Source organism: Myodes glareolus, chromosome 6 (genome assembly GCF_982192425.1).
Source record: "Myodes glareolus chromosome 6, mMyoGla1.1, whole genome shotgun sequence".
NCBI lineage: Eukaryota > Metazoa > Chordata > Mammalia > Rodentia > Cricetidae > Myodes > Myodes glareolus.
The window spans coordinates 28,116,103-28,135,755 of NC_142031.1; the positions used below are offsets into that span (position 1 = coordinate 28,116,103).

Consider the following 19,653-nt stretch of genomic DNA (forward strand, 5'->3'; position numbering starts at 1 on the left):
TGACCTATAATTCTTAATACCTATATAACTTCAATACTAAGACTTCATATTAGAGTATTAAACAATCTTTAAACAACTGTGCAACAAATGAGGACATTGACCTCAAAATGTAAACAGTATATAAGTATCTTGATCAGAAGTAGAAACACATATTGCAATATGATAAATATATCCTAAAATTGTATCAATATACAAAATGCCTTAAGCAAAGTTAGAAGCATGCGTGCATATAATATGACAAAATAACTTTGCCTAGGTATACAAATATTGTAGACAAAAATAGGAACCTATTCAATATAATTTAAATTTGTATCAATATGCAACAATCTATACCAATGTAAATTGACTATAAATAATAGCTCACAAATATTCACTCTATTACTCACTATTATTATTAGTGTGAGTAGGCTCACACTAATCTATTATCCTATCCATTTTCCCTCTTTTTTTTAAGGAGATCCCTGAACCAACATAATTTCCACCCCAACCCCCAACCCTATACCAATTATAATCAACCCCTAATTGATGTCCCTAAACCTAAGGACTAACTTTATTGGAAGAGGGGCCATCATCTTCTGGAATTACTTCCAGCTGACATGGGGGTGATATTCTTTCTATGGGATCCTGTGAAAGTAAAATGATGGTTAAGTTTCAAGGCTACTGTCTGATATAATTGCAAATAGTCTCTGAGTATTCGGTAGAGTTTCTCTGAGGATCCGACTTGGAGTTCTGGCCAGAACATTGTAAAAAGGTGCACCATTTCAGCTAACCAAATTGGAACCATCTTGAGCAGCTGGTACCCAAAACAGGTCTTACAATGGAGCTATCAGCATCATGACATCATATCTACCAGGTGGAGTTGTTGTTGTGGGACCCCATCTTCTTCCTAGAAGCATCAACTATTGCTGCAGGAAAATGTATTGCTCATTGTGAAAAATGTAACATCATTTATACAGACATATATTCAATGAAAGGTTGATAGAGACAAAAATAGGTATGGAGAAAAATAATTTTTTTCTAAATTCTTTTTTTCTTTCTGTTCCATACCAGACAGCTCCTGACATGAGATAGAAACTCTGAATTTTTCTTTTAACAACATGCTTGGATGTAGACAAGGACAGAGAGTCATTGTTCAACTCCAAAACCAGCTTTGATTTTTAAGTGAGTCATGACTATTATTAAGGTAGGTAGTGTATATATATATATTCTTACCCTCAGATAACCTGTCCTTATAAGTCATAATCCTCTTTGTTTGGTGATCTTATCTGGATAATTATCTTTTCCTCTTTAGGCATCTTGATGTCCAGGGTCTCTTGACTTTTTGAAGATGAGTATTTTCCTGCAAAAACAAGAGCAGAATCCTGCCCCAACTCTTATAAGGTTTCCTTAGCACCTGTATGGTTGTCACCTTTGTGGATGAGCCGTCATTTCTCTTTCTCAAGAGGTTTCTCTTTTTCAAACAGAATCTTTATTAATTTTGATGGTGTCCATAGCTTTTCTTCTCCTGTGGAAACAAGAGCAAAACCCCTTTGCCAAGGTAGCACACCTCCTGGCGTCCATTGTGAGGTCAGCATATCCTTAAATAAATGGGCTGATTTAATTCAGAAGTTTTTTTCTATTATCCAATGTCTGTCTGCTGCTGTTGTTCCTTTCTCATTAGCGTTAAAAAATTCAAGATTAATAAGGCATTAAGCAATTCATTTCTGCTTAATCTATTTCTGGGGGTATTTCCCATCCCTTTCTGTCTGTTTAACATATCCTTTATAGTTTGATTTGATATTTCTGTTACTCTCTGATCTGTAGGATTGTTTGGTATGTATACCTGTAATATGCTTTATATTATAATAAACAAAAAACTGTTTCATTTACTTAGAGACATATGGGGAAGCATTGTCTGTCATTATTTGTGCAGGGATACCCATGATGGCCATAACTTCTAATAAATGCATGATTACTGAATCAGTCTTTTCTGAGCTCAAGGCCCTTGCCCGTTGAAAGCCTGAATAATTGTCAATGGTTTGGTGTACACATTTTAATTTTCCAAAATCTGAAAAGTAGAATACATCCATCTTCCAGATTGTATTCTTTTGAGTACCCTTTGGGTTACTCCCTGCAGGTAGTGGGTTTTTGTTATATAAAAAGCAAGTAGGTCATCTCTTTATAATCTCCTTAGCTTGTTGTCATGTAATAGAAAACTCTTTCTGTAAACCTTTGCTACTGATATGATGTTTTTCATGAAATTCTGAGGCCTTCAACATACTTGTAATCAATAATCAATCAATTTCTGCCTTACCTTATGCAAGAGGACCTGACAGACCCGTATGGGATCGAATATGTGTTATATATATGGGAAAAGGCCTATTCCTGATGATATCTTGAACCTGTATGAATAATGAAGTCAAATCTGTAACATCTGTTATAAATTCAATGGTTTCAATATTCAAGACAACTCTTCCTGCATATTGTGAATCAGTAACGATACTGAGAGAATCTTTCAAATCAAAAACATTGTAAACATTCTTTTCCCTTCTCCTGAAGAGGGCTCTTTGGCCCCTGGACAGGCATTGCTTAGGTGGACATTTAACACATGATATTAACCTTGAGGAGTAAGGAGCTCCATGTCCCCTCTTCTAATCAGCAGGCAACACAGCAGCTGATGGTCATGGAGCTAAGAAATAACTCTCCATGGAAGCCAGGATCCCAATATGACAAGTTTTGTCTCTGCTCACAGGCATCCTTTTGTCTGTGCTGAAGTGCATTTGCTGAACCCATAATAATATGATAATAGCAGGGGAAGTAGGAGAAGAGGAGAGTGTCAGTGGTCATCAGTGTAGCTTGTTTGGAAGCTGCCCTGGAGCTGCTGTCATGTCCCTTGGGAAAAGGGAGGAACGGGACAGGAAGGTCAAGGTGCAGTTCTGGGGGTGTTTTTCCAGGAGCAGAATCCCTAAGCAGGAGATCCCCAGTAACGACCTGGAGGGCCACACAGCTTTCCCAGGTGCCAGGAGTCGCTGACTTCCTACTCTGGCAGTCTTTCCATCCTGGACCCACTTGGCCTCTTTGCTCCTGTCATTGGGATCAAGTATGGCTTACCCATGAGGGTACAACATGAAAGAAAACCCACCCTTTTTGTACCCATGTTAATGTTTTTGTCTGACTTCCCCTTGGGATGAGAACAAGCATCTATTATCACTGGACAGGGCACCAGAGAGACCAAAGGAACGATTTGACCAAAGCTAAGTTTGATGAACCAGTTTATTGGAGGTACTTGCAGGAACATGGATGAGGGATTACTGACAGCAGCAAGACAAACCCAGACAGATGAATTAATGGAAAGCCCACTATTGCATGGGTAACAAGACACAAAATCTGCAACATTGGGGTTCCTAAGAGTCTTCTCTCTGTTAGGAAATGTTTATTGCCTAGGTGATTTTAGGGAGAGTTCACAAGAGCCCTTTCCTGAGTTTGTCACATCTCTGTCAGCCCTCCACTGGAGGATGTTCCAATTCAGACCCAACACTCTACCCACTTCAGATCTTAAATGTTTATGCGCTCACACCTAGAGCTCTCCTAAACCTTGAAACAGATGATATATACATTATTTTTTGCCATATCTGACACAGTACTGGGCTATATAAATAAATTATTTTTAGCAATTTGACAATTATGAGTTTCTGATATAACCACAACCCTCTGTGAGAAGTCTCCTTTCATACTGAGGCTGGCACAGCAGCCATCTATGGGCATAAACACAAATGCTTGGAAGGCAAGTTGACACGTTATACTTGTCTAATAAAAACCAAAAATAGGGGAAGTCTCCTTACTGGGCCTTATGGCCTCCACAGCCACAGGACTTGATCTTGGCTTAGAGTACTCAGTAGGAGTCTGCCCTGTGGAAAGGCCTTACGTTTATCAGATAGCAGCTGTCTGCACACTAATGGCAGTATTGCCCCATTGTGTACATCTTCCTGGCATGTAACAGTACAGCACCTGGGTTCCAGAACCAAGCAAACCTGTCTGCAACAATTCCCCCTCAGCAGCCTGCCTTGTCCTTGGCACGAGAAATTCAGCCAGCAGAGACTCTTAAGCTCATACCCTCTTTGACTCCTTTAAGTTTGAGATCAAGGCATGCGATGTCTTCAGGAATGAGTCCTTAGGTCAGGCCTTCGTCCAAAGGCAGAGGCAACAGCATTTATGTTGGACCTCAGGGCTTCTCCTTACAACAACTCATTTTTAAATGAACTACACAATCACAATATCTTAATCAAGATCAGAAATGCATATACATGTAACAAAATTGTCCTTAAATTTATATCAACAAAGTAAAATTTATACCAATGTAAATTTTTTCATATCTATATCATATCCCCCTTTAAATGTAAAAGAACATTTATGAACAATATTTGAAAATACGGGCACAGTTTTTGCTCTCCAAACTGCTTCCTGCTGTATGGGAGCGCTGTTAATCAGGTCTTTCATGGAATATCCTGTTTGCTAGGTTCCTCTCAGTCAGCAGTTGAGCAAAGTAAGTTTTGAGGGTGTTCACAGCAACCTTTCAGGAGGGTGGGGTTCATGAAACAGTATTATTGGTCTGGAAATAATTTACAGGTTCTCATCTTCTGTGAAACAAAAGAAGAACCTCTTTTCCAAAGCATCATATCCTTAGACCCAAATTCTGAAGTCAAGATACCTTTATAATATACATGCTGGTTTGGCTTAGCAGCCCACACAATGAAATATCTCTCTGTACTTAGCTCCTTCACAGTCAAAAGATTTAAAAAAAACACAATAATATGCATAATCCATACGCTCTGTGTATTCTCCATCTTTATGTGGCTTATTGTATATTTTTACTTCCTTTAATCTATGGCTATCTGTACTCTGTCTCTTTAAAGACTTTACCCTTTCTTTTTAAAGCATTAACTTTATTTTATGACTCTCTATGCTCTTTACTTCTTCTCTCTCCCAAGCCTACGTACACCCATCCAACAATGTGACCCCTTTAGAGTTCTTTTATGTCTGAATCTGTCCTATTGTGAATCTGTAATTCTTTACTATTCAGGAGCACTTCTTAAAATGCCAAGTGCTTCTTAAAACTTTAGCTTGTGCAATGTAGGGGTAATACGGTACCGCCTGTTTCCTGCTGAGTCTAAACCTTAACTGCACTGATATTATGATAATTATGATAGTTCCTGCCTGAGATCAGCGCAGTTCAGCATGGCAGAGCCACGCCGCTCCTGCCTCAGAGCCATGTGGTGCTCTTGAGTTGCGCACAGTTCCAGGCACATAGCAGTCCACATTGCCATCAAGCAAGCCATAGCACTTTATTCACAGACTCCATCTAAATGCTCTGTCTCCTGCAAGAGACAGAGGTTGCGCTGGCGGCACAGCCCAGAAAGCCAGCATTTTAAAATCGCCAGTTTTTTCCTGCTGCTGATTCAGAAAAATTTCCTTGTGGCAAGCTTCCAGCAAACAGCAAAAAGCTCTGTTAAAGTCTGTGTATTTTCTGTGTTTAAAATTAAGCTCTCTCAGGTTTTTAAGTGGATTTAATTGGCCACGTTGGGCACCGTTCTGTAGTATAAGGGCCTTGCTTGTTGGGGTTTCTGTCCTGCCCAGTTCTCACAGCCGTTTAGCCCCAAAGAAAACAACACAGAGGTCTCCATAAGATTATAAACTGATTGGCATATTAGCTCAGGCTTCGTATTAGCTCTTATAATGTATTTTAACCCATTATCCTTATCTATGTTAGCCACATGGCTCAGTACCTTTTTCAGCAGGGTAGGTCACATCCTGCTTCTTTGGTGATCTGCACAGGACTGGGAGGAATGGGCTTCCTCCTTCATAGAATTTTCCTGTTCTCATCGCCCTTCCTGTCTGGTTGACCCACCTATACTTCATGCCTGACCAATCAGCGTTTATTTAAAACATGACAGAATACAGACAATTCTCCCACACCAAGTGTCCCAGGACATACTCTGCTCCCTCTGGGTTCAGTTTCACCTCTCTGCAGATGCTAAATCCTGACTGGGCTGCTGGAACTTGACACCACCCAGCTGAAACTGTGAGCTAATGTTTCACACATGAATTGTGTGCAGTATGGGCTCAGGTTGGCTTCTGTGCTATATCATCACGGCACCAGAGAGGAAAAGGTGACACTTCAAAGGACAGAAAGGAACAGGTAGCCAAAATCTACAACTCAGACCTCCAGCAAGACTGGATCTGAGAGGAATGAAAAACGAGCTCGTGTGATTGGCAGCTGTAAACTACCAGGGTTTGCTGGTTCCTGCAGCAGAGTGAGCTGGAGCCTCACACACACACAAAGGAAAAGGATCACATCCGTGGTTCCCAATCAAAAGGGAGAGAGTAAGTGAAACGAAGGATAGAAAAAGACATTAACCGCCGGATTGTGCTAACAAAGTACTCATCTGTCTTCCGGAAGCCCATGGCCTGGTAGAGAGCCAAAGCACTATACTGCACAATGCTGGTCTCAAGGACAACGTCACTGTAGCCCTGGTCCCGTGCAAACTGGAGGACAGTTCTGACCAGTGCTTTCGCTATCCCCTGTCCTCGATGCTGTGAGGACACAGACAGGCGAAGGAGCTGCAGCTGCTTCCTTCCTAGTGGGGGATCCTTAACTGGCAGACCACCCACGATGCCCACCACCTGGTCCCCAGACTCAGCCACCCAGAAGGAGCCACGTGCATTCAGGTACGACTTAGTGATGTCAGCCATGTCTGCTTGCAAGCATGTAGATATATACTTTCTGCAAGAATGCCAGATAAAGAGCCACAGGCAAAGGAGTGCAAGGAGGCACCACACTGTGGCCAGGAGCCAGGAGCCATGAACCAGGACTATGGTCACGAGCATCCCAAGTAAGGTCAGGAGAGTCTGGGGCAGTGTCAAAATATGGCTGAAGACAGCAGGGATATGCTCCTCCATGCCCGTAGAGAATAATTCTAGGGCTCTTTTGTGGTCCCTCTCCTGGGACTGGCGGATGTGATAAGGAGCCATGGGAGACCTCTGGCTCTCAAATATCAGTGATCACAGGGACAGCGAGACCTTCTTGCACAGCTTCCCTGAGTCCTGCAGAAGACAGAGGAAGCCAGGTCAGTCCCCAAACCTCTCCCAGCCTCCCAGAAACCAGGGAGACTCTACAGATGGCTGTGCCTCTGTCAACACATAGGAGGAAGAAGGACACTGCTACCGAGAGAAAGCCTCATGTCAGCGTCTCCTAACAGTCGTTGCTTCTTCCCTCTTCTTGCCATGTGACCCTGGGACATGCCCCTTGTCATGCCTGTGTGTCTTCATCTGTAGACCATGGTAAATCATTACCTGGTTTCTAGGCTGCTCTGAAGATTTACTACAGTAAGCTATGTGCATACCTTCCCTGTCACACTCCTTATCCGACTATGTGTTATCTCACCTTGGATATTGGGGTACGCTGGGAAACTATGTTGTTCTGAGGTCTTTGTTTCCTCTTCAGGATCCTGACACTGAACTCTTCTGTGTTTCCAGGCACAAGTATCAGCAGATCCTTTTCCCAGCAGTTGGAAAGCCTCAGTCTACAGAAAAGCAAAGCGTCAAACCAAAAACATTCCACCCATGGGTCCTCTTCAAGGGTGTGGGGCTCAAGACCCTTAGAGATCCCCGAGTCTCAGCCCTCTTTTCTCTCACCTGATACCACAGTTGCAAGAGTGCCCAGGATGGCCTCAACCTCCAATGACACCCAGTAGAACGTACCAGGGTCTCATGAGGCTCTAGGGAGCAGATCTGGCCTGTCCCTTCATTAGCTGACTCCTGGTCAATCATAAACCAAAAGTCAAGGGCTGAAATGTGACACGGGAGGGGATCCTCATTTCATCATCTCCAGATCTGCATAAGCTTCACCTGGAGAGGAAACTGGCTCTGGCTGGCCCAGAGTTCCTCACCATTGTGGTGGCCTCCCTCTCCTCTCTGTCCCCTTCATATCACAGCCTCTTTCCTCCTAGAACACTGCCACCTCTGGCTCCCAGCCTGGTCCTTGGCACACAACTGCTGGGAGAGGCGTGTACTCAGGACAAGCTGGCCTTCTCTTCTCTCTGAGCTCTGGTTGTTTTAGGATGATGGATCCTGATGGTCCAAACTGACTTGCTGCCCCCTCCTAACCATCATGCCCTCACTAAGCCACCATGTTAATGGGACTGTTTCGCTGGATGCATCCTTCTCAGCCCCTGCAGCGCTTATCTAGATAACAGGCCCCACACAGTGCTCAGCTTTGTGAACTTGGCAGCTCTTCAGAACCAAGATATCATACTCCTCATGCAGATTAGCTGAGGAAGTACCTCACCAAATCAGACAAGACACAGAGGGGCCTCCTCTTACAAGCTATCCTTGTGAGATGAGTGCTCTTTGCCCCAGTTGTTTCCTACACATCAGTGAGGGCCCTGTTGTCTCTTCTCAGGGCTTCCTGACCAGGGTCAGGCTGGAAGTCAGCACTTCTCCCCTGCAGTTTACTTGGGCTTATTGGAGGCAGAGACAGTGTGCTCTCAGGAGAAAACAGACAAGCAGGTAGAGTGGAGCCTTACATCATAGACACTCCTCAGGAGTCATGTGTGGCAAAGTAGGGGAGTCTTTGGACGTGAGGACTAGGTCGCATATGTAGGGCCACAAAAACAGGACTGATGGGCATAGCACAGGGTCATCTGCAAGCCAGCACTTTGATGTAGCATTTAGCCGGGCCTCTGGTGAACTCTAAGGAGAAAGATGGAAGGCAGTCTTGGTGGGATCTTACATTGAAGAAGGCTCTCAGTAGCATTTTGGGCTTGAGGGACAGTAAAAACTTTGGAATTTCAACATAGCAATAAAGACCAGAAGATGTGGGGAGGGGGTGAGATGTAGTGAGGTAGAGGTTTTTCCTGGGAAGTCTTGGGGTCAAGACTCTAGGAGAGGTTCATTAGCTTCTGCCAGCAGGGAGGGAAGCTTCTCAGGCCAAAGAGAAATTAATCAGGATTTCCCTGAGAAGGGCTAAGGAACAGCTTGGGAAAAATATGGTCAAAACTTTTGAGGAAAGACATTTTACATGGATTCTGAGGGGGTAAGGGTAGGATGTAAGGAGGAATGTGGGAGATAGGGGAGAGAGAGAACACCGGCTTCAAGTTGATGTAACTTGGACCCTTATAAGGAGCAGATAGATAGCCTTTTAACTAGTGAGATGCTTAAACTTTGTGTATGTTTTTGTGCTGAAGGAGCGGCAGGCCAGTTCCTGCCACCTGCCCGGCTCCCGGCTAGCCTTATACCTGAAATAATTACATGGAAACTATATTCATTTAAACACTGCCTGGCACATTACCTCCAGCCTCTTATTGGCTATCTCTCACATATTGATTCAACCCATTTCTAATAATCTGTATATCACCACAAGGTCGTGGCTTATCGGGAGAGATTCAGCATGTCTGACCTGGCAGCTCATGGAGGTGGCTCTTTCGAACCTGCTTTCTTTCTCCCAGCATTCTGTTCTGTCTACTCTGCCTATCTAAGCTGCTGTCCTATCAAAGGCCAAGGCAGTCTCTTTATTAACCAATGAAAGTAACACATAGACAGATGACCCTCCTCCATCATTTATGAGACTTGATCTATATGGAGGAATCAATCAGTGGAGAAGATTGTAGCAGACTTTCCCCAAGGTGGGTGTAGCATCTGAGCTAGGGAAGTGCAAATGTGCAGTTTGCTCACAAAACAGCTGGTTACACAGAGCAACTGTGAGTGAAATCAAGCTACCCACCAGTGTCAGCACTTGAGTCCCAGCTACAAAGTGAGCCTAGCTAAAAGAAATGTCATTATCACTAATTCAGAGGTAAGGCTTGCCACTATCTTGCATTTCATGGTCTGCCAGCACCTCAAAGTCTGTATTATTTGTAGGAGAGTCTTGTCTGAGTTGACAAAGAAATCATGGAGCAGGCTAAGGTTCAAGGAACATGGAGGTAGCTAAGACCAGAGTAAAGGTATCAAGACCTCTAAGCCTCCATCATGTGGGCATACATTTTGGAGCCACAATGGCAGCAGATTCAACATGATTCAGACAGGGATGAACACAAGTCTTTGGCAGAGCATCAAGGGTCATATTAGGGCAAGGCCACATTTGGAAAGCCTGTTGCTTGCCTGTCAATGATTCTTTAGCTTCCTCATGGCAAACTAGAAGCTGCCAACCGAGTTCCTGGTGGAGGCTGCTGTTACAGACTGAACGCCAAATATTCCCCACAGGCTTATGTGTTTGAACATTTGCTGTCCAGATGGTGCCACTGTTTTGGTAGGTTATGGAGCTTTTGGGAGAGAAAGAAAGGATATTTGCCCAGGTGGGAGAAAGGACTGCCACTGGATGGCCGATACAAAATGGGAAAGAGGAAAACCCTGTCTTAGGATGAGGTGCTTAACTTTGATTGGGCATGTTAATTAGGGCAGCCGAAAGGGACTTTTGATAGCTGGACCTTGGAAGTCAGCCTCAGGAGGAGGAAGTGGACAAACAATGGAATAGAGCATGGTGGCCAGCTGTAAGAATGTAATGGTTTAGTAAGGTCCAGCTATCAAAGAATTGGGGTTTTTTTCATCAGCAGTAAAAAGCACTATAATCTCTACTGGGTCTATTTCTGCTAGTTGATGAAGTCTCAATTTTCCTTTTATGATTAATTCAGAGATCTTTTCCACATTTTTTAAAAATTTTTTAGTAGGTTTATATTGTAAAAAGATTCATTCTAAGATAATATCTTTACTTTACATTAAAATTCCTATAGGGGAAATTCTGGAAGCCAATACAATTAAAATTTGGATTCACCCTATCCACATGTGCTTCCTGTAATTTTTCTTCAACTACAATCAATTTCTTTTCAGGTTTAACTGTTAATTCCCTGGGACTATTTAAGTATTTGTTACCATCTAAGGTTTTTTTTAAATGAACCTTTGGATCAGGTGTTATCCCAACACCTGGTCATACACTGGAAATGTTTCCTAACAATCATTGAAAGTCATTAGGAGTTCGCAATTGGTCTCTTCTAATTTGTGCATTTTGTGTTCTAATTTTCTGTAAACCTATTTTCTTTATAACCTAGGTAATTTACAGAATCTCTCTGTATTTTTTCAGGAGTGATTTATATTCCCCATTTTGGCAAAACTTTCTTTACTTCTTCAGACATTCTTTCTAAAGTATCTATGTTTGAATCAGATAGCAAAATGTCATCCATGTAATGGTAAGTTATAGATTTAGGAAGTTGCTTATATAATATTTCCAATGACTGGCTTACAAAGAATTGGCACAGGGTGGAGCTATTGAGCATTCCCTGTGGAAGGACGTTTCACTGGTATCTCCTAGTATGCTGAGAATTATTATAAGTAGGCACTGTGAAGGTAAATTTTTCTCTGTCCTTTTCTTGTAAAGGTATAGTGAGGAAATAATCTTTTAAGTCAGTAACTTAAGAGACCATCCTTTTAGTAATAGAGAAGGCAGAGGAAGTCCAGATTGTAGAGGGCCCATGGCTGGAATTACCTTGTTGACAGCTATTAGATCTGTCACCGTTCTCCATTTACAATATTTCTTTTTTAACCACAAATACAGGAAAATTCCAAGGGTTGGTTGATTCTTCAATATGTTGATCATCTAGTTGCTCCTGTACCAGCTGTTCTAAAGCCTGCAGTTTTTCTTCTGTCAAAAGCCATATTGGTTTCTCAGTTAACCATTTTAAAGGTAGGTCTGTTGGTACCTCTAAAGGTTTGCTAGTTGCTTTGTGTTCTTGTACAGCCTAAATGGCTGGTGTCCTTTGTGTATAGTACTTTATAATATCCTTCCCAGAAATATGAGTTTCTGGGACTGCAGGAATGTTAATCTGGGTAATTCATTGCTGCAGTAGGTCATGACCCCATAAACTTACTATGATATTAGCCACATGCAATCTCAGACTTCCTCTCTGTCCTTTTAGCCCTATTCATTCAACCCACCTTGAGCATTGCTTCACTTGAGATAGGGTTCCAATTCCTAGGAATTTAACATATGCCTCTGGAAGAGGCAAATTTGGATGACAAGATTCTGAAGTAATGATACTCACATCCACACCCATATCTATCAAACCCACAATTACCATACATCTATACACACACTCTCTAAGGTTTGGTCTTTGATTATAGAAGTCTGCCAGAATATATGTTTCCTATTTCCTATTGGAATTTTTGATTAATCCTCCATGTTTATTCCATCATCCAGAACAGTATGGTTTTTTAATAGAAGGCACTGGATTTTTTGATTTTCCTGGTGAGACATGTCCTCCACAGTGACTGGGAATGACTGGACCACTTTTGACTTGGGGGCCTAGGAGAGGCCCTCAAAAGAGTTTCCTGATGGTATCATGTTGCATTGTCTATCTTTTGTTGATTACATTCATTGGTCCAATATCAGCCTTTGCCACACTTTCTTCATAATCCAAAAGGTTGATGATATCTTTTATTTTTGCCATTCACAGAGGAGACATTATTTCTAGGAATTCTTTGTCTACACTCCCTTTGCAGATGTCCTATTAAAACATTTGGCATTTTGATGTCTCCTCATACCTTTGGAAATTGCTTCTCCTACCCAAGATTCAGTATTATAGTCAAATGTCTCAATGTTCAATGTATGCAGGATCCATTCAGCCATTGGTGCTGATCTAACCTTTAAAGGCCCAAGTATCTTTTTGCATTCTAAGTTGGCATTTTCAAAAGCCAAAGATTCAGTAAGTACTCATCTAGTATCTGTGTCTGTTACTCCTATTTGTACAGCCTTTGTTAGTCTTTGTAAAAAGTCACTAAAAGGTTCTCTCTGGCCCTGTTTAACCCTGACATATGATTTAATTCATCTTCCTAGTTCCTGAATCCTGTCTCAAGCATTTAAGGCTGCTTTGTGGCATAGGGACAAGATTTGTTCAACATAAAGATCTTGAACCTGTGGGCCAGCATAAGTGCCCTTGCCAAGAATTTGATCTTTGGAAGTCTCAAGTCCTTTTGCTTTTTTCTATTGTTCTAAAAATTTTGTCTCTTCTCACAAATAACATTTCCACAGTAATTGTGGCCTATCATCCAGGACTGCTGAATACCAGTCATGTGGGGTATCCTTAATGCTAGAAGCCCATGACATTATCATCTCCCTAACAAATGCAGAATGCAAGCCATAAGATATTACTGCTTGCTTAATTTCTTTCAGATCATTCATTCCTATAGGTATCCACCTAACTTCTTTGGATCCTTTTGGGCATTTAGAAATTGATGCTTTTTCAGAGTAGATTACAGGGTAGGAAGCTAAAACCCTGGTAAGTCATCTCTGACAGGTACTGGTGATGTTAAATCCTGTCCTTGTACCTTCTTTCCCTGCTCATAAGCTTCAATAATTTTCTCAATCATTTCTAATCTTTTTACTACTGTCTTTTGGCCTGTATATATTTCTAGTGATTTCATGGAGGCACCTATCCTCTGGTACTCCTTCTGCACATGTGATTCCAAGGTCTGAAGATTTTCCTTTAAAGATAACATCTGATCTGTGGACATTATTTGGATAGCGTGCAGATTGCCTTCCTGGAAAGATACTCTATCTGCTAACCTATCATAACTTTTTTTAACAGATTTTGATTGTCAAATTTAGCAGTATGAATTCTTTCAGATACCCTTTGACATGGATTAAATTTTGCTTGTCAAATTAATGTTATCTTTTTCAATAGTATTAATTTTTTCAGGTAACTTCAATTTTTGATGGTATTAATCCTGTCAGCTAGCTGTTCTGTAAAGACTGCATCATTTATAAAAGTGCCTCATTCTTGGCTCTGCTATCAAACCATTTTCTTAAGGATATAATATGAAGAAAGAAACTGAGTCCCAAAATCCAATAAATAGATGTATCACAATAATCATATAAGCCTTGCAGAATACAATCCATAGTATCAGCAAAATGATTATTAAAATTTTGATTGGTAATATTGTCTGTAATTATATAACTTGCAATTATATAACTTTCAAGTTTATTGATTTATTTATTAATCAAATAGTTACCTTTGTTATGAGATTCGGTACATTGTTTTAGGTGTAATAATCTTTATTGTCCAGTAGATGTTGTGGTTGCAGCCACATGGCGAAGAGTCACGACTGGTGGTGGCATGGGCAGTCCTGTGCTGCTTTGGTTTTTCACCTTTAGGCCTGGTTAAATACTAACAAATATGCTTTGCTAGACAAATTAAAATCGGTTAAATCAATTCCATACATGGAGCAAGGAGCCCAGACCTCACCAGAAGGGAATACAAACTGGAAGTTTCACAAGTTGCTGTATGGCAGGGAATGCAGCAGTGGAGAGGGAAAATGTGTGCCTGCCAGCCTGGGAAATATCCAAGTCACTGAGTTTAGCTCCACTGTTGTGGGTTTTACAAAACAAACAAACAAACAAAACAACAACAACAAAAAAAAACTTAGTAGGTGAAAGCAAGACAGGCGGGCGGGGGTAGGAGACCTTCTGGGCCATGGACCGTTTGGGACTTTTAGACTGGTCCACCTTGTAGGTGTGGATTTGGGATCCATGTGGGGCACCAGATGAAGACGGATGCTGAAAAGAAATCCCACACTAGCTCAGAATTGAGTACAATAAAGGGTTATTGATTTAGGGGTAGACTCACAGCTCACAGTGCTTTGCTCGAACAGGAAACAGCAACCGAATCCTGGAGCCAGGAGAGAGAGAGGGAGTGTGTGCTTTACATGGGCATTTATAGTATAAGAGGCCATGCCCAAGTAGGCTGATAACTTAGATGCTACTAGCTGAAGGAGTTTCTATACATAACTATCCATAAACCCAGTTCTAGGGAATCTGACACCCTCATTTGCCCTTCATGGGCACAGTAGGCACACTTATGGTATACACACATAAATGCGGGCAAAACAACACTCATACATGTAAATTAAAACATATATATCTTTAAAAATAAATAAATAAATATTAAATTTATAAAGTACTTGCAGAATGTGGTTTGAAGTTGGCACATCTAACCGTGTTTTAACATGGAATCAAATACAGTGTTTGTTGTTTTTGAGACAGAAATTGAGGTAGACAAGCTCACCTCAGACTCACTGTGTAGTCAAGGATCTGGTTTGTGTTCAGAGAATTCAGTTTCTTATGATCCTAACTGTTCATAACAAATAGAACATTTGGATGAGTAATGGATGCCACCTGCTTTGAATACTTTTAACTTACACTTATTTATCTATCATTTATAGTATATTATATTTATTATATGTGTATCCTTGGGCATTTGTGCACTAGAGTCCAGGTGTAGATGTGGACTACAACTTGCCAGACCCTTTCCTTCTACCACGTGAGTCACAGGAATAGGTGATCAGGCGTGGCAGCAGTCACGATCACCTGCTGAGCTGTCTTGCTGGCTCTCTTTTGAGCATTTTGACCACTTTTTAACTTTATACCATTAACTGAATGGTTAAATGATTTCACATACAGATGCTTGTATAAAACAATTAGCACATAAATATATCAGTAAGCCATAAAGTACCATTTCTTCTCACAAATATATAAACTCTCATCACAGAAGACGGTATTGAGAAATTATTTGATGATGTCATTTGTAGAATGTCAACAAGAAGTTTTGTGAAATCTCTGAAAATCTCAATGTTATAAAAACATTAACTTTTTCCATCCCTGGTTGTAAACTTAACATATGTTCACTGTATAAAGGTTTGAAACAAAGAATAGTATTTAAAAAAATGATTACTCTCAGTCTTGCATTTACTGTGAAGTTTATGTTGTTTTTCTTTGTGTGTCTGTGAGTTAATGCCTTGGTGTGTGCAGATGCTGGCAGAGGCCAGATGAGGGCATCAGGTCTCCTGGAGATGCAGGCAGGTGTGAGCCCACATGGCACCTTACAATCTTCTGTAACTCCAGTGCCAAGGAGCTGAATTCCTCTTCTCACTGCACCACCAGGCACACATGCACAGTCCACATACATACATAGATGGAAGCAGAACACTTGTTCACCTCATATAAAACAAGTCTTTAAAATAAGCAGTGTGGTGCCGGTACATGCTGACAAGTGAGAGTCCTAGGGACTCCAACACCTGCTCAGGTTACCTGCAGGCTCCTGTGCTCCCTGCTCATGCTAGGTGTGCTATGTGTGTGGTTTAGTCTTCACTGTAGCTCTAGGATACTAGAGGAAGGAAACGGGTTTGCTCTTTCTTGACTTCAAAATCAATTTCAAACTAGGAATGGTCGAAGACACCTGTAATTCTAGTATTCAGAAGCCTGGTAAAATGGAGGATTGAGACTTTGAGGCCAATCTGGGCTATGTAGCTAGAGAGGGTCTCAAAAAGATTATTGTCCCCCTGATGAAAAAAGCTACAGAATAAAACAGAAATGAAACACTTAATGGTATGTCTTGTGCCTTTCATACAAGTTCACCACTACCTACAGCTTTCTGCCTGCTCTCTGGGGCTCTTCCATTTACCTGCCTGCATGTGCCCCTTAAAGTATTTGAAATAAGATATTCACATCATGGCATGTCTCTCTACAATGCCTGTAGGTGCCTTGTCTCTTAAAACTATCTTTTTAAAAATGATTTAAAAAAAAAAGGGATCAAAGTTGAGATTTTTTAAAGATAGCCCTGTCTTTCAGGACTCTGTTGGTTTATTCAGGATTATTTGGCACAGTATTCATGAGTACAATCAGTAGTAATGTCTTCAGACCACATCACACTTCCTCCTTTGGCCTCTCATCGGAAGTTGTACACTGCTGATCTCATTACGGAGGAATCAAGTCTGAGACTGTTGGTTGAGGGGAGCCTGGTCTCTCCACTATGAAGACACCCCACAGCTGTGCACAGAGCTGAACTCTCTCTCCAACCCTGAGTGCTGTGCCAGAATAAAGATTCAGATCTAAGCGATTCCTCGATCCAGTGACCACAATACCACCACTTCACTGACTCAAAACCATTGAAGTTGTGGGGTTATGGCTGAGAATCACCACACTAAGATTCCACTTTTTAAGAAATATCTTTTGGGGAGGAGCTGTCTAGGGAGCCACAGCTGGAAAGTACATGTCAGAGGGCAATTTTGGTTTGCCCTCCTGGTTTGCCTTCCACTGTGAATCCTGCATTGAACTTAGCTTCTTCACAGTAGAAAGAATGAGAGGAAGAAAGGGGACTAACTGCTGAGTGGGTTTTGGTATAAACATTGGTTTGCACTCGAATGCCAGCACACAATTTAGCCTGCTCCACAGTACTCCCAATGCATGAACACAGGAGAAGCTGCCCCACAATCCTCCTGAGCCAGTGCAGGGTGTGCCTGTTAGTCAAGAAGAGCCCTTTATAAGCAGCCCTGGAACACAATACAATTGGTTTTCTTGTTTCAAGGGTGACCCGTGTCTCTCTCTCTGTGCGTGTGTGTGTGTGTGTGTGTGTGTGTGTGTGTGTGTGCATGTTTCAATCTCCAGCCCCTTCACTGACTCGTGAACTATTCCATGGTAGACAGGCAGAACTGTACAATGGAGCTAGGTATACGAAACACAAGCACCCCAGAAACCAAGAATGTGTTAGAACGCTCAAACCCCCAACTCAGTCATCACATGAATTAAAATCTGGTGTGCACCAGATAGGAGCTTTTTTTGTTCATTATCTCACATGACAGGGTTCACTGACTCCTGAAGAGTGGATGGGACCTGCTTGCTGCACAGGACCATAGGTTTCAGCCCCACGTCCTAAGCAAAAGGGAGAGGATGCTTTAATTGAATTGCAGGAACACCCACTAACCTCCAGAACACACTTATGAAGTACTGTCCTGTCTTCTGGAAGCCCATACTCATGTAAAGAGCCTGAGCGCCTTTGGGTAAGATGCTGGTCTCAAGGACGACATCACTGTAGCCCTGGTCCCGTGCAAACTGGAGGAGAGTTCTGATCAGTGCTTTCGCAATCCCCTGTCCTCGATGCTGTGAGGATACAGACAGGTGAAAGAGCTCCAGCTGCTTCCTCCCTAATGGGGGATCCTTGACTGGTAGACCACCCACAATGCCCACCAGCTCTCCCCCAGACTCAGCCACCCAGAAGCAGGAGCCACGTGCATTCATGTAGGACTTGGTGATGTCAGCCATGTCTGTGTGCAAACACTTGGCCACGTATCTCTTCCACGGCTGTCTTGCAAGGAGCTTCATGAGAAGAAGCACAAAGAAAATGCTCATAGCAGCTAGCAGCCAGGAGCCAGACACCAGGATCATGGCAAGCGGCAACCCAAGTAAGAGAAGGAAGGTCCTTGGCAGAGTCAGCATGTGGCGGAAGGTGGCAGGGATGTGTTCTTCCATTCCTCTTATGAACAAATCCAGGACACTTTTCTGGTCATTGTCCTGGTACTGGCGGATGTGATAAGGAGCCATGGCAGATTTCTGGGTCTTAAATCTCAGCATCCAGGAGAGACAGGTATACCTGCCTGGCACTTTCCCTGAGGAATGAAGAGAAAAGAAACCATGTAAGTCCCCTGACCTTCTGCCTCCCAACCTCCCAAGACCCATTTAGCCTCTCTTCAAGGGTGTATCTTCCTGCTGTCACCAGACAGGAAGCAGACACTGACACTGGGAGGATGTCTGTCCAGTAACACCTGACTACATCCTTCTTCACCCTACTAGAAACCTTCTGCAGCTCTGGGTACATAAACAAGCCCAGTGCTGCAGATGGACCCCATGCACCCATTAGGTCACTGTCTGTGGACTGTGCATTACAGGCATTCTGTGTTTCCAGGTGTTTTCCTGCAGATCTCCTTCCCAAGGATTATAAAACTTTAGATGACAGAGCTGACAGAAATAAACAAACAAGACCACCCATTGCTGCAAACTTTTATCCTTGAGCCCTCAGGCAGGTTCTAGGACTCCAGTCCCATGCCGACACCCTCCCCACAGTGCTGCCAGCCTTACCTGCTACTGCACAACCAAGAGTGTCTGGAAGGGCATCAGCCTCTGGTCGCATGCAGTACAGGTAGTCTGGGTCTGCCTAACAACTGGTGAGCAGACCTGAGTTGGCACCTCACCGGTTGGCTCCTGGATATTTGTTAATCATAAAGCCCAGGGTCACAGAGCTGGAAAGTGACAGCAGGGAGGTCACCCCTATTCACCTTGTAAACTCTGGGTTAATAATTTGTAGATCACAGTGAAATGTGGATGCTCAACAGTTTTCACCCCCATGGGAGGCCTGTCACCTGCACTGCTCCCTCCAGACTGCAGTTATCTCTGTCCTCCTTCAAGGCCAGCCTGGTTCTGCACATAACTGCTCAGAGCAGCCTGGTGTAGGGACGCACACACACTGGGCTCCCAATTCCTGCCATAGCAACAGGTCCTATGGCTGTACTTTCTCTGTCCATGCTGTGCCTGATAAAATAAATCCTAGGGGTTCCCACACTGCCCTCTTGGCACTCCTCCTCACCACCAGCCTCAGTCAGCGCTAGTGTCCTTTTCAGCCCCAGCTATGGTGCCATCCAGATGGCGGGCACTAGACAGGGCACAGCTGCCTGAGTTCGGGGGCCTGCTTGAGCTTAAACATCATGGTTCCCACATGGTGAGCCGAGGTGTTGCTCTCCAACAACAAGCAAGGGTGACATCCGTCTCTACAGAGTGTCTCTGTGGAACATGTTCTCTGCCTC

The 19,653-nt window shown here is 42.7% G+C and overlaps 2 protein-coding genes across 12 annotated transcripts in view; both read right to left on the reverse strand.

Annotated features, from left to right (window-relative positions):
• Positions 1–19,085, reverse strand: part of LOC125388356 (N-acetyltransferase 8F1-like) — a 29,559-nt gene extending 10,474 nt beyond the window's left edge. The window contains exons 1-5 of one of the 11 annotated variants that reach the window (XR_015738085.1): positions 18,932–19,085; positions 17,781–18,462; positions 7,421–7,559; positions 1,213–1,339; positions 550–624 (exon numbers count right to left, since the gene is read on the reverse strand). Coding sequence is in view for 6 of the 11 variants with exons in the window: in XM_085690566.2 (XP_085546692.1) it covers positions 2,295–2,381; positions 7,421–7,559; positions 17,781–18,462; positions 18,932–18,983 (960 nt within the window). In the remaining 5 variants the exon portion in view is untranslated. The other 10 variants (XM_085690566.2, XM_085690565.2, XR_015738083.1 and 7 more) reach the window with 10 other exon arrangements.
• On the reverse strand, positions 3,235–7,008 carry LOC146894135 (N-acetyltransferase family 8 member 2-like). The gene has a single exon (XM_085690570.2). It carries the CDS (start codon positions 7,006–7,008, stop codon positions 6,328–6,330), a length of 681 nt encoding a protein of 226 aa, XP_085546696.2. The 3' UTR covers positions 3,235–6,327.
• Positions 19,086–19,653: the final 568 nt, after the last annotated feature.